The following is a 12,157-nucleotide window of genomic DNA, read 5'->3' as shown; positions in this document are numbered from 1 at the left end:
ATGTTTTCAAAGGAACCACTTCAGGATATAATTCACAAAATGTTCACATTTCCCATCAGATCATTAAACTAAAGAATCCTCAAAGCTATTTTATCGCTTTGCCATTAAATAGTCATAGAGACTTTCATTAATTCAGAAATCAAGATTTAGCTGTTGCTAATGCAACCTATAATCACCAAAAATGACTTTGTCCATTAATCTGTGCTAATTTCCAGGTTATTGTCCCAACACTTCTCAGGAGTTTGGAAAGTAGAGAAATAACTTGGGTCTCACATTAATAGGCTGTGTAGAATTAATTTGCAGAAGTGGCATTGCTGTTTGCCACCTTTTCAGTTCAGTTATATATATAGTTCCTGCAAGAAGTTTGAAGACTGTCAATAGTTCCTCCAGTAATCTCATGATGAGGAAAATGTTTCAAGGCACTTGAAATATTTGTTGAAGTTCCTTGAGTACATAAATAGGATATTTGAGACTCATTTAAAAGGTGACAAGAAGTTCTGCAGAGGGTTCTAAAGAACCCCAAAAACTTTATAATTTTTACAGTATACAATAATACTGCATGAGATTCAATAGAGGATCAAACAGCTATAAAGCAAACAGCTAAATTCCCTGCAGATCAGTCCTGCGTTCCAATCCATTTTAATTACCTCCATTGGTTTTACCAGTTATATCACTGGTTATATCACAACAGCCAAACAAGATGACCCAAAAACAATGGTTGCAGATCAACAGTCTGCAGACATAACATTCATTATTATCAATTATATCGATCAAAAACCCAGAATATATGAGCATCAACCTTATCTCAATAATGATAATATCTTGATTCCATTGATTCATTACACCCCAATGACCAACTTGATGTAAGGACATTAGAAACCAAAATGCAATTCAACTTTAGCCAGTCTGTGAGTTCACTGGGTTGAGGATGCAAGTTAATTGCTAAGATAAAAAACACAATGACACCAACTAACTGTCCATGCCAAACTTTCTAGATGTGTTACTATGGCATTAAGGAATCTGTCAGTGAAAAGTTGGTTAAAAATGCAGAGTAGAACAATTGTTATTACACTGTGGTTCATTTGTAGAACAGCACGTGTTGCCTAATCATGTGCTTAAAGAATCCAGGGGGTGTGGTGTATAATAAGCATGGACAGGGCGGATTATCCCGGCAACATGTCCGGAAGATCACACAGAGGATGATCTTCCCTTTAATCCCAACCTATCCCCCACTTTTAACACTGTTGAAGACTTTATAAAAGGCCAGTCATTCTGAGTCCTGGCAGTCAGGCTGTTCATTGATCCAAAAGCACACAGTGCTAGAAGAAGACCTCTAGCTGCGCAACCATGGATGCATGGGCCGTTCAGTTCGCGAATCTCTCCAAAGTAAGCCCCTTTGAGGGCCCACAGTACCACTTGGCCCCCAAGTGGGCTTTCTACCTGCAGGCAGCATTCATGGGCTTTGTATTTTTTGTGGGTACCCCTCTCAACGCAGTCGTCCTCTTTGTAACAATGAAGTACAAGAAGCTCAGGCAGCCTCTCAACTACATCCTGGTGAATATCTCTCTAGCAGGCTTCATTTTCGACACATTCTCGGTCAGCCAAGTATTTGTGAGCGCTCTACGTGGTTATTACTTTCTCGGGCACACGTTGTGTGCGCTGGAAGCAGCAATGGGAGCAATTGCAGGTAAGAGACAATATTTCTAATCATGACTGCATTAATTCAACATCTAAACATGGCATTGACTTAAGATTCAGATCAGTATGCGGTGTGCTGATGGCTTTGGTTTCTCTTACAGGTCTTGTGACAGGATGGTCCCTGGCTGTTCTGGCTTTCGAGAGATACGTTGTCATCTGCAAACCTTTCGGCAGCTTCAAGTTTGGACAAGGACAGGCTCTCGGAGCAGTAGCCTTCACCTGGTTCATGGGAATTGGCTGCGCCACTCCTCCCTTCTTTGGATGGAGCAGGTGAAATGTTTTCCAGGCTAATTTTTTCATATTTATATTACTACATCAAAGATTGTATTTTTTTTTTTTACATTCAGTTTTCATTGATTTTGACAGATACATTCCCGAGGGTCTTGGCACTGCTTGTGGACCTGACTGGTACACAAAGAGTGTGGAGTACAACTCAGAGAGCTACACCTACTTCCTTATTGTCACCTGCTTCTTCATGCCAATGACCATCATCATCTTCTCCTACTCTCAGCTCCTGGGAGCCCTGCGCGCCGTAAGTGTCCAAACTCTTTACGGCTTTATTCTCGACGTACCTTTTGCGGTCATTTATTTCTTGCAAATAGTTGTCTGGACTATTCAGACAATATTAATGGTATTGGTATATTTAGGAGAATTCTATGAGTATCATATGAATAATCCTCTAATTTGGTCCCATCTTAAATTTCTGTCCATTCTTAAATGCACAAACACAAACTTGTTATATCAGACTTCGGTTACATTCAAACGTCTTTATGCTCTGCATGGCCATGCAATGCAGCACATGTGGATATTTTGCACACGGATATTTCACAACCGATCAAATGCTACAATACTGTATCAATTTTCTTGTAGGTTGCAGCTCAGCAGGCAGAGTCAGCCTCCACCCAGAAGGCAGAGAAGGAAGTGTCCAGGATGGTCATTGTGATGGTGGGATCTTTTGTGCTTTGCTATGCCCCATATGCCGCCACTGCCATGTGGTTCGCCAATGCTGATGATTCAAACAAGGATTACCGTATGGTCGCTATCCCTGCTTTCTTCTCAAAGAGCTCCTGTGTGTACAATCCTCTAATCTACGCCTTCATGAACAAACAGGTTGGTGCATGCACAGCAAACACCAGTGTTATCATTAATGGAAACTGATATAAAAAGATGAGATTTTTGTTAACTCAAACAAAAATATAAACTAAAATAATTGGAAAATCTGAAACTAAAATCAAATTTAATTTTTATGACTCAGAAACTACACTAAGTAAAATAAAATATAAATGACCTCAAATTAGTTTTAGATACAAAGAATATGACATTTGAAACCTTTATAACGCACCTTCTTTAAACTATAGTGATAACACTAGATGACCCTGAGAAATGTAATCCTTTTAAACATATTTAAATTATATCCAGTAGCACATTAAACATGACAGCCCTAAAATATGAAAAAAGCTGTGCACACACACACAATGTGCATTCTAACACGCAGAGAGACACTAACACTCTCCCATCTTTGTTTTTTCATTCCAGTTCAATGCCTGCATCATGGAGACTGTATTTGGCAAAAAGATTGATGAGTCCTCAGAGGTTTCCAGCAAGACCGAAACCTCATCTGTGGCTGCATAAATATTTCCAAACTACATTTACAAATTATCTGGACCTGTTTTCCTGTTTACCCCGATTGTTCAAATCCTCTACCTTTACACTCTGTCAAGGGCCAAGGGATGCCAACAAGCCCCTTGTCCCAAAGTCACAGTCCGCTGGATGGCCAACAGGGGCGCAACATCCCACCATCCTTTCTGTGCATAACCGTCTATTTTTTTTAAATGTAAAACACTGCTATTTCATGTTAAAACAATGCATTATGCATTGATGATGCAGTAGAATATTAAATTTTCAACCTGCAAAAGAAAATAAAAAACAAATAATAATGAGACATCCTCTCATGTTAATAGACTTTTGCAAAGCTTTTAATCTAACAACACTGGACAAGGACATTCCTGATTTTGTTTTACAAAATACCCTACGGCTGTCCCATTAGCCACAATCCATTTTCAATAGTGGCCATTTGTATTCTATTCTATTCTAAAATCCCATGAAATCCCAATAAAAAGTGCTTGCTTTGAGAAATATTAAACAACAATGCACATTGGAATTCACAGGATTAGAGTAGATTCTAAGCGCTTTACTCTCCTCTTCTGAATCTTTAAAGTACTTAATAAAGTTCAGCTTTCTGGTTGGCTTATCCAAGATATATAAGATCACAAGGAATTATCCATGTCCATCCGCTCGCACACAGCTGAGGAAACGTTCACTGGAAGTTTGCTAAAAACAAACACAAATGATGACAAATCGTGAGTGACAGCTTTTGTCCAATTACTGGCACCAGGACATCGGACCTCTAATATCTGTATCTATACTACCATTGTACATGTTCTATTATAATTAGAGATGCAGCAAACATGAATTTGTACATGTGACCTGTTTTTAGAATTATTAAAGATTTATATTGTTTGATGCATTCTTCTTCTGTCTGTGAGTCTCTCTTTGTAAATGAAATGAAATGGCCTTTATCTTACTGTCTGTGAAGACTAATTCTTTCAGTATCTACACAAGAAATGATAAAGATTTTACCCTGTTGCTTTTTATGTACCAATAAATGGCATTAGTCAACATCAGTAAATGAAAGGTTGAGCCAAAATCAGATTACAATGACTAATGACATGATCCTGTGAGCTGTCACAGTGGGACAAAGTTTTATACAAGATAGATTTTTTCAATGCTTTTAAAGGGGTCATGACATGAGGAATCAATTTTCCCTTGATCTTTTTATATATAAGAGGTCATTTATACTATTAAAAACATATTTTTAAGTTTCAGAACTCAAAACATCCTCCTCACTGCAGAAAGAGCACTTGTTGAAACCAAGCAGCCAAAACGATTCGTTCTCTACGTATTCCACACTGTGATGTCACACTGTGGTAGATATTTGCATCTGACCACCTCCACAACAATGACTACTGTAACTTATTACTACTGAAGCCCCGCCCAGCAGTCGTGAGCTGTGAGATGGCAAGGAGTGAGCAGGTCAGTCAAGAGCAGAGAGCCAATCATAACAGTGGCTGTTTACTGTCAATCTTAAAGGAGAACCAGCACCAAAACAGAGCGTTTCTGACAGGGGTTCAGAACGAGGGTGGAAGATTATCATGTTTTAAAAAATATATAAGAATAAAATATTGATAATTCAAGCCTTCCTGAAGTAGCTAATGATAGTGTTTTCGTAAGTAACCAAATGCAAAATTTTAACTTATCCAATCAGTAAATGTAACCATGGCCATCACTTTAATAATATATATGAAATATACTGTACATTGCAACATAATTACAAAATACACAGAATAAATACATATCACAGGAATTTTAAACATTATTGTCTGCTTCTATTTTGGGATCTTACTAAAAACTGACAATGTGAATGATGAAATCAAGGCAATTGTCCCAATAAATGACTAATAAACTATTTTTTAGTTTTCATAATTACATTTTATTGACGATTTGGTGTTTAAAAAATAATCTGTAGGTACTATAACAGCACTGCTTGAACCCCAAGGATGAGTTTTGACTTGTGTTTAAGAAAATTAAAAAATTTGGCCAAATTCTAAATGGGCCAACAGAACCCAATCAATATCAAGCTAAAAACAGCAACCTTCAGTAACATCTTTGATTGGACACTATGACAGTGGGAACCAAAAACAAATTGAGGTTCTAAACATAGTCCCTACTGAAGAGCCAAATCAGAATGCCAGTAAATTGCCATGAAAAAAAAAAAAAATCTGTGAAAATATCAGTGGAAAACCCATGGATATTGTCTTATATATATGATTCTCATGATCTAGGGCCTAAAAATCCTCTAGTGTTTGTGCCAAAACAAGTACACACAGGATACAAATTTGAGATTATCTATACTTATGAAATCATATATACATACTTGAATACATATATTAGTTTGAATAAAGCCTCAGAGACCATTCTTTATACTTGTAAAATCCCAAGAGGACTGTGAACAGTAGGGGGATCTGATCATTACTCTGAAACGCAGTGGACGTTAGCAAAGCCACAGAGATATATTTCTGGTATAAAACCCCAAGACTGGTCCTATAATCGCTCCTCATTACAATGAGTATAATCAGGAAATGATAATGCTGTACATTGACAGTGATTCCAAAGACTGAGCAAAATAACAACTGATAAGAACATACTTTACAGAAAAACACGAAACATTATGAATGCATCTTCATGTGCAAATAAAAGGAAAACAATCCATCACCAAGTAAACAAAATCTGAGGGTTTAGTGTTGCATTACGATGAAGCAATACAAAATAAATTATATTCCTTAACAATCAAGTTAAAAAGTAATTATCTATAATACTAGAAAAGTTAATCAAAACTCATCATGTCGAACTAATGCCTCCCCAAAGTCAGTTGCTTGGCTACCCACAAACAAGTCGTACTTGTTGAGAATTTCTTCTTTGGTTAGTTTTCCATCCTGAAAGACAGAGTGTGACAGTTTCAATTATAATTTAATTCCATCATAAAGTTTAGAAAAGCCCCAACTTAGCCTTATTCATAAATCTTTCAGATGCACTGCAACCTGTTTACGCCTTTTGTTTTTTAGATGTCCATAAGACAAATGTTAATAGCAGGTATAAAAAGGGACCTTAGCATCACAAAAATATGACTAATCATAACAACAATCCTTCATCCTATGGGAGACATATTTTAGATTGAGGTCCAGGTGTGCAGATATTTATTAGTACTATATGATTTTGCCTCACCTTGTTTGTGTCAGACTCATATACCAGATGCTTTGCTTCAGCCTCTGCATGGTCATAGTCAGCTGGTAGAATCCAGTCCATGGTCTCCTCTTTGTCCATCTTCCCATCCTTGTTCTTGTCTCTGAACTCGGAAAACTGCTCACGCTCTGTCGCCACCCATTCTGGCTCATCCATTTCATCCTCATGGTTGTACATGTCACCTGATATTCAAAACAGATATCGCTCAGCCATGTTTAACTATACTGAGACATTTAAAAACACTATAAAACTAATACTGTACAACTAATATATTAGATTACTCACCAATATACTCCTCCAGGTCAATAAAACCATCACCATTCTTATCAATATCCTCCATAGTTTCCTGATGATACATTTGAAGGAGCAAGACAATGGGTTAAAGGTGAAATGGGTTATAGAAAAGCTTGACAAAACCTTTTCTAAAGTAACATTATAAAGATCACATTCAAAGTCAACATGACATCAACACTGACCATGTTTACTTTAATACATATTCCTGGGTTGCAAACATATGATGTTGAATTTAACCTAGGATTGAACTGGCATTCCAAAACTTACCAACACAACAATGCCCTTCATATGTTCATACTCCTCAGGGTGGAGGAAGGCAGTGAACTCCTCTTTGTCAGCAATGTGGTCTCTATTCTCATCAGCCATTTTGAAGCGTCGCTCATCTCTGGCCATCATCTGCTTATAGTTGTAGCCATCATCAGGCTCAGGGTCATCTAGAAGAACATGGGCCATATAAATCCACTTTATTAACACTTATTAAGCATAAATATGATAATTGTTTTGTGTCAAGTAGAGGTCGACCGACAGTGGATTTTGCCAATACCGATAACTAAGGTGGTGGAAAAGGTCAATAACCGATTAATCATCTGAAAGTTTTTAAAATCGATTTACAGAATGTTTTCCTTCTGTATGGCAAAGACGCTATAAGAGTCTAAAATTAATAAAATCCCAGAAGCAGTTTATAATACATCAAAAATTACAATAATAACCATAAAAAAAATTATGATTTTGTGCATATCCCATGGACTTTTAGTCAAGCCCGAAATGCCGGCGACTCTTACAGTATTTGAGATGACAGACACTTGGCTCCATTACAATGCTCTATAGTTTAGTAGGTTTTTTTTTACCAAATTAAGCTTTTTATATCCTATATATTCACCAAATGAAGGGTTTTGTTTATTTATTTTACTGGATGAGGTTTATTGAGGAATAAGGTTTATTATTATTCACAATATATGAAGTTGGAGGCATGATGTATGTGCTGATGGAGCACATTTCTATGAAGTCACATTTCTTTGCATGCCCTTGCTTCTATTTATAATACTTGATTTTCTAAACAAAACACAAATATGCATTGATGTGAGGATAAAAATGTGGATGAATATTGTCAATGATGACAGATTTAGAAATGGGTGTTGGTGATTGTTTTTATTTCACCTCTAGAGGCCGCTGTTATACTGTAGAACCAAGTCATTCTAACTGTGGAATCCTCCAGCACCGCCACAGAGGAAGACGGAAGAATAAAAATAACAAAAACATCGGCAACTATCGGTATAGATTTTTGCTGATAACTGATAGTTCCAAAAAGCTAATATAATCCAATTAATCGGTAAAACCAATATATCAGTCTACCTCTAGTGTCAAGAGACATATTTTTGACCCTTCATGCTCAACACTGAGATTTTTTGTTAGATAATTTGTCACTGAACGTAAGATACAAGCTTTGTGTAAATTGGGGAAGAAAACAACAAACTAGTTTTTATATAAAAAAAAATAAAAAACTTGGATTAAAAAGAGATTTTTGGTTTTCTTACCGAGGTAGGTGCCATATGTGACATTCTTGTATTCATCCCAGGAGATCATACCATCGTTATTCATGTCGAAATCCTTCCACTGCCTTTCCACATTGTCATAGATGTATTTCTTTTGAGCCTTTTTTATCCATGCTTTCAGCTCAGCCTCTGTGACAAAGCCATCCTGGTCTGCATCAATCTTATCCACTATTTTACTGAGAGAGTAGAGAGAGAGAGAGAGAGAGAGAGAGAGAGAGAGAGAATAAATGATGATTTTGGTGTAGAAAAATGATGATGGTTGTTGGTGTAGAAAGCGGAGGCACGTGGATACAAAAACGGAGGGGAGTGGATGGAGAGGTGCGGCGACCTTAGTGTGTTCACATGTTAAGTCTTCTGTGTGTTGCGGTTGTACAGAGACCTCTAAAAAAACGAAATTGTGCCCAAGACAAAAAAATGACCAAAATGGCAATTGCAAGTGGGGTGGCCAATGGGGTGGCTAGGCTTTGGTCCATGGTGGCCACAGCCACCCCTGGCCATCCCCTAGCTCCGCCACTGCTGGACGTTGCTGACATGCCACGTGATGAGGTCATGTGAAAATGACGTAGCATACTACTTTTTGAAACATTTATTATGGAATAATGCCTACTGTTTCAGTTGCTATTTAAAAGCTCAAGTGTGTCAATTTTTTAGTGTTAAAATGCATTCTCCTATTCTAGTTTAATATGCAGAGACAACTATAAACCCATTTGTAGATTAATTTTCTCAAAAACTGTAAATACTATGTCTCTGTGGCTCTATAAAATTCCCCTGTTTGTTTTGTACGATATGTCTAGACCCTACATAACAACATTGACCCAGCCAATGGTGTGAGTTGGGGGCAGGACTATCTGTTTGGGGTGGGGGGTATTCGTAAAGCTGTTTGAAGACATTGTTGCAGAAATTACACACTTCAGCTTTAATGATTAGTAGGCAGTATACAATTTATGTTGATCAGAATGCAGTAAATAGTAAGCTAGTATTCCATTCCGCACATAGCCCACCACAAAGTACAATCATTACCCAAGCCTAATCTTGCTTTCCTCTGGGGTCAGGTCATCAAAACTCTTGGCTTCCTCCTCGCCAAGGAAGGCATCGTGGTCATAGTCAAAGTTTGTGCCATCATCGTGCTCCTTGCTGCTCAGTGGCGTGTCGTGGTGGACACGGTCTTTCTTTTCTGTGGGTTTACTGGTGGCATAAACCACACACAGAGCAAAGCACATCAACAGAGGCCTAATTTCCATCTTCATCTAACAATTCTGTGGAAAGAGAGGGTGTATATATCAGCATAAATTCTATACTTCTAAACCCATACAAAACATTTACTGATCACAGGAAATCATGCTACTCGTGTGGCCATGTTTAAACAGTGCACTGTGCACAAATAATCTCAGGATTTTAACAAGGTTTGCTTAAATCAGTGAATGTAAACACTGGGCGTGTTTGAGAAAGAAAGCATGTCTAAATGGCATTCGGAACAATTGTTCTTAGCGCAAAAGAGGGAAAAGAGAATGATCCTGCCTGGAAAACATCAGGCTTAACTTGTGACAGGAAACACTGTGTGCATGAGGGAAAAAAGCTTACGTGTTACCAGAGTGAACAAACACATAAAAAAGGGAGATAAAATAGGGTGAAAAGCCTAGTAGTACAGCCAAGTGTGTAAGACACACCAAAAAAATTAGCACACAAAAAATTCAATGGTTATACAGACATTACAGTATAACAAACAGCTAGCGAACTGGATAGACAGACTGTTACATAGACAGTCAGATAAAGCATCATATATATATATATATTTATTAGGTGAAGCTATATGATAGGTGTGGGTGAGAAACAGATCAATAATTAAGTCTTTTTTACTATAAATTTCCACTTTCACATTATTTTTTGTTTTTGGCGATTCACATTCTTCGCTTTGGTCTTCGTTCAGGGATTTTGAAAAAACCTTAAACAAATTTATAAAATTACAGTATGTTGGCTTTACCAAGCCAACATAATAAAGGAAACAGTGTGTAAAATAACTCTGCAAGTCTTCAAAGACGACGTGACATATAATCTGTACAATACTAATTGAAGCCAAAATAATTATTTAGGCTACATATTTCACAATTACAATTAGTACACACAACAGACACTGTGATTAATTGTTGTCAAGTGTTTAAGCATACATCAAGTACTTTATAGAGAAACTATGGGCCACAGAGCCCTTTTGAGGGACCTTTAAAGAGCTCTCTTTTAAGTATGTGCTGTTGCAACAACCTTGAGTAAAGTAGGGTCACCAACTCTAATTTAACAGTAGCATGTTCTTTCTGTTTTTTCCCCCACAATAACCTACATTCTTTTAAATAATGCGAGACTCTTCTAAATATAAGTCACACCAAAAATAAAATACATATCCACATTAGAGGCTACCTTTACATACAGCTTCAGTAGGAGATGCAATATAGCCTACTCTACAACTTCAACCCCCTAAACCATTTTACTACAAGTCAACCAATATGTAAAAATAATAAATCAAATTTATCCTTCCAACAAGAAAACACGATCCAGATAATCTGGGTACCACAAGTTACCATTCAGTCTACATTACAGTGTACACATACAGACACATTACACGGGCATGCAGTGCACTATTCATTTTCCTATCTTACAAAATGTTTACCAGTAAGCGTATACAGACATACCTAGATTTCCAACGAGGCCGAGAATCCCAGACACAATATAGCGTCTTTGGTTTATTCTACTCACCCCTGTGCCACACCGTTTTTCGGACGGGAGCATAGCCGCGGTCCAATCACAGAGCGAACAGTGGACTGCAGCCCATTGATTGGGCCACTTCAGCACGACAAGCCCCGGATGTAATGGATACTGTTGTTTAATACAGCGCTGAATCAGCGCTATCTTCTTTGATTGGCCAGAATGAATATAGAAACCAATCAGCGCGAAGGCCTGCAAAAAGCGGTTAATGCGCCTCTTGAAGTCGTTGTGCAGCTAGTGGATTGTCTTATTGGATACATCTTGCCACGTCCCCAAAATTTGAGAGAGCCTCAAGTCCTCATCGTTGTGAAGTGGCGCTATCCCGCTGCATTACACAAACGCATGTTGTAGTGTGTACTGTACAATGCAAGCAGAAATAATGGCATTTTGTATGAAACATGATGATATCAACCTTCTCATAATTTAAATGAATTAGTTACGGTCAACACTATACCACAGAACATAACTGTTCTGATAACTAGTTAGTAGTTATGAATGGTAGTGAATGGTGCTTTTAAAGCAAAATGTATTGACATTTTGTTCTTTACTTGATGCTGCTCTACACTATTTACTTTACTGATCTCTGGTGGTCAAAACGATGAAACGCATCTTCAAATTCATTGCCAAACAAAGTCAATTCCAGTGTTATTAACCCTTATGCCTTGTTCATTATTGAATCACATTAAAAAAGTCACCGTTAACATAAGAGCGTAATTTTTTTAATTGCATGAAAGAAATGTAACAAATCTAACTTCAATCATGTAAAATACAATAGTTGTGCATTTTAAATGGGTTTTTGGGTATTTAGACATTCTTTTTCTATTTACTAATTTATTTACCTTTGTGACCCCCCCCCCCCCTCATCCTGAACAGCACTGTGGCAACAGTGGCGTCATTCAGGTTCCTGGGCTCTACCATCTCTCAGGACCTGAAGTGGGACACCCACATAGACTCCATTGTGAAGAAGGCTCAGCAGAGGTTGTACTTCCTTCGCCCAG

At 37.6% G+C, this 12,157-nt stretch overlaps 2 protein-coding genes across 2 annotated transcripts; one reads left to right on the top strand and one right to left on the bottom strand.

Annotated features, from left to right (window-relative positions):
• Positions 1-223: 223 nt before the first annotated feature.
• Positions 224-4,219, top strand: opn1sw1 (opsin 1 (cone pigments), short-wave-sensitive 1). The gene is made up of 5 exons (XM_051690516.1): positions 224-1,687; positions 1,800-1,968; positions 2,065-2,230; positions 2,569-2,808; positions 3,235-4,219. The coding sequence occupies exons 1-5, from the start codon at positions 1,348-1,350 to the stop codon at positions 3,328-3,330; spliced, it is 1,011 nt and encodes a 336-aa protein (XP_051546476.1). The 5' UTR covers positions 224-1,347; the 3' UTR covers positions 3,331-4,219.
• An 805-nt stretch (positions 4,220-5,024) lies between these two features.
• calua (calumenin a) lies at positions 5,025-11,195 on the bottom strand. The gene is made up of 7 exons (XM_051691495.1): positions 11,087-11,195; positions 9,426-9,661; positions 8,388-8,581; positions 7,120-7,286; positions 6,844-6,904; positions 6,541-6,740; positions 5,025-6,251 (listed from the first exon to the last, which is right to left on the bottom strand). The coding sequence occupies exons 2-7, from the start codon at positions 9,650-9,652 to the stop codon at positions 6,147-6,149; spliced, it is 954 nt and encodes a 317-aa protein (XP_051547455.1). The 5' UTR covers positions 9,653-9,661; positions 11,087-11,195; the 3' UTR covers positions 5,025-6,146.
• Positions 11,196-12,157: the final 962 nt, after the last annotated feature.

The sequence above is a fragment of the Myxocyprinus asiaticus genome, chromosome 47 (genome assembly GCF_019703515.2).
Source record: "Myxocyprinus asiaticus isolate MX2 ecotype Aquarium Trade chromosome 47, UBuf_Myxa_2, whole genome shotgun sequence".
In the NCBI taxonomy this organism is placed as follows: Eukaryota; Metazoa; Chordata; class Actinopteri; order Cypriniformes; family Catostomidae; genus Myxocyprinus; species Myxocyprinus asiaticus.
Note: the sequence above shows the minus strand (reverse complement) of the source record. Positions and strands in the feature narration are given on the sequence as shown.

Bases quoted from the DNA above. Each gene is read 5' to 3' on its own strand.
- calua (XM_051691495.1), bottom strand. From the start codon at position 9,652: ATGAAGATGGAAATTAGGCCTCTGTTGATGTGCTTTGCTCTGTGTGTG. The intron at 6,905-7,119 runs GTAAGTTTTGGA...ATGTATCATCAG, and splicing joins TGAAGGGCATTGTTGTGTTG to GAAACTATGGAGGATATTGA. The intron at 6,252-6,540 runs GTGAGGCAAAAT...TCTGTCTTTCAG, and splicing joins ATGAGTCTGACACAAACAAG to GATGGAAAACTAACCAAAGA.
- opn1sw1 (XM_051690516.1), top strand. From the start codon at position 1,348: ATGGATGCATGGGCCGTTCAGTTCGCGAATCTCTCCAAAGTAAGCCCC. The intron at 1,688-1,799 runs GTAAGAGACAAT...TTTCTCTTACAG, and splicing joins AGCAATGGGAGCAATTGCAG to GTCTTGTGACAGGATGGTCC. The intron at 1,969-2,064 runs GTGAAATGTTTT...TGATTTTGACAG, and splicing joins CCCTTCTTTGGATGGAGCAG to ATACATTCCCGAGGGTCTTG.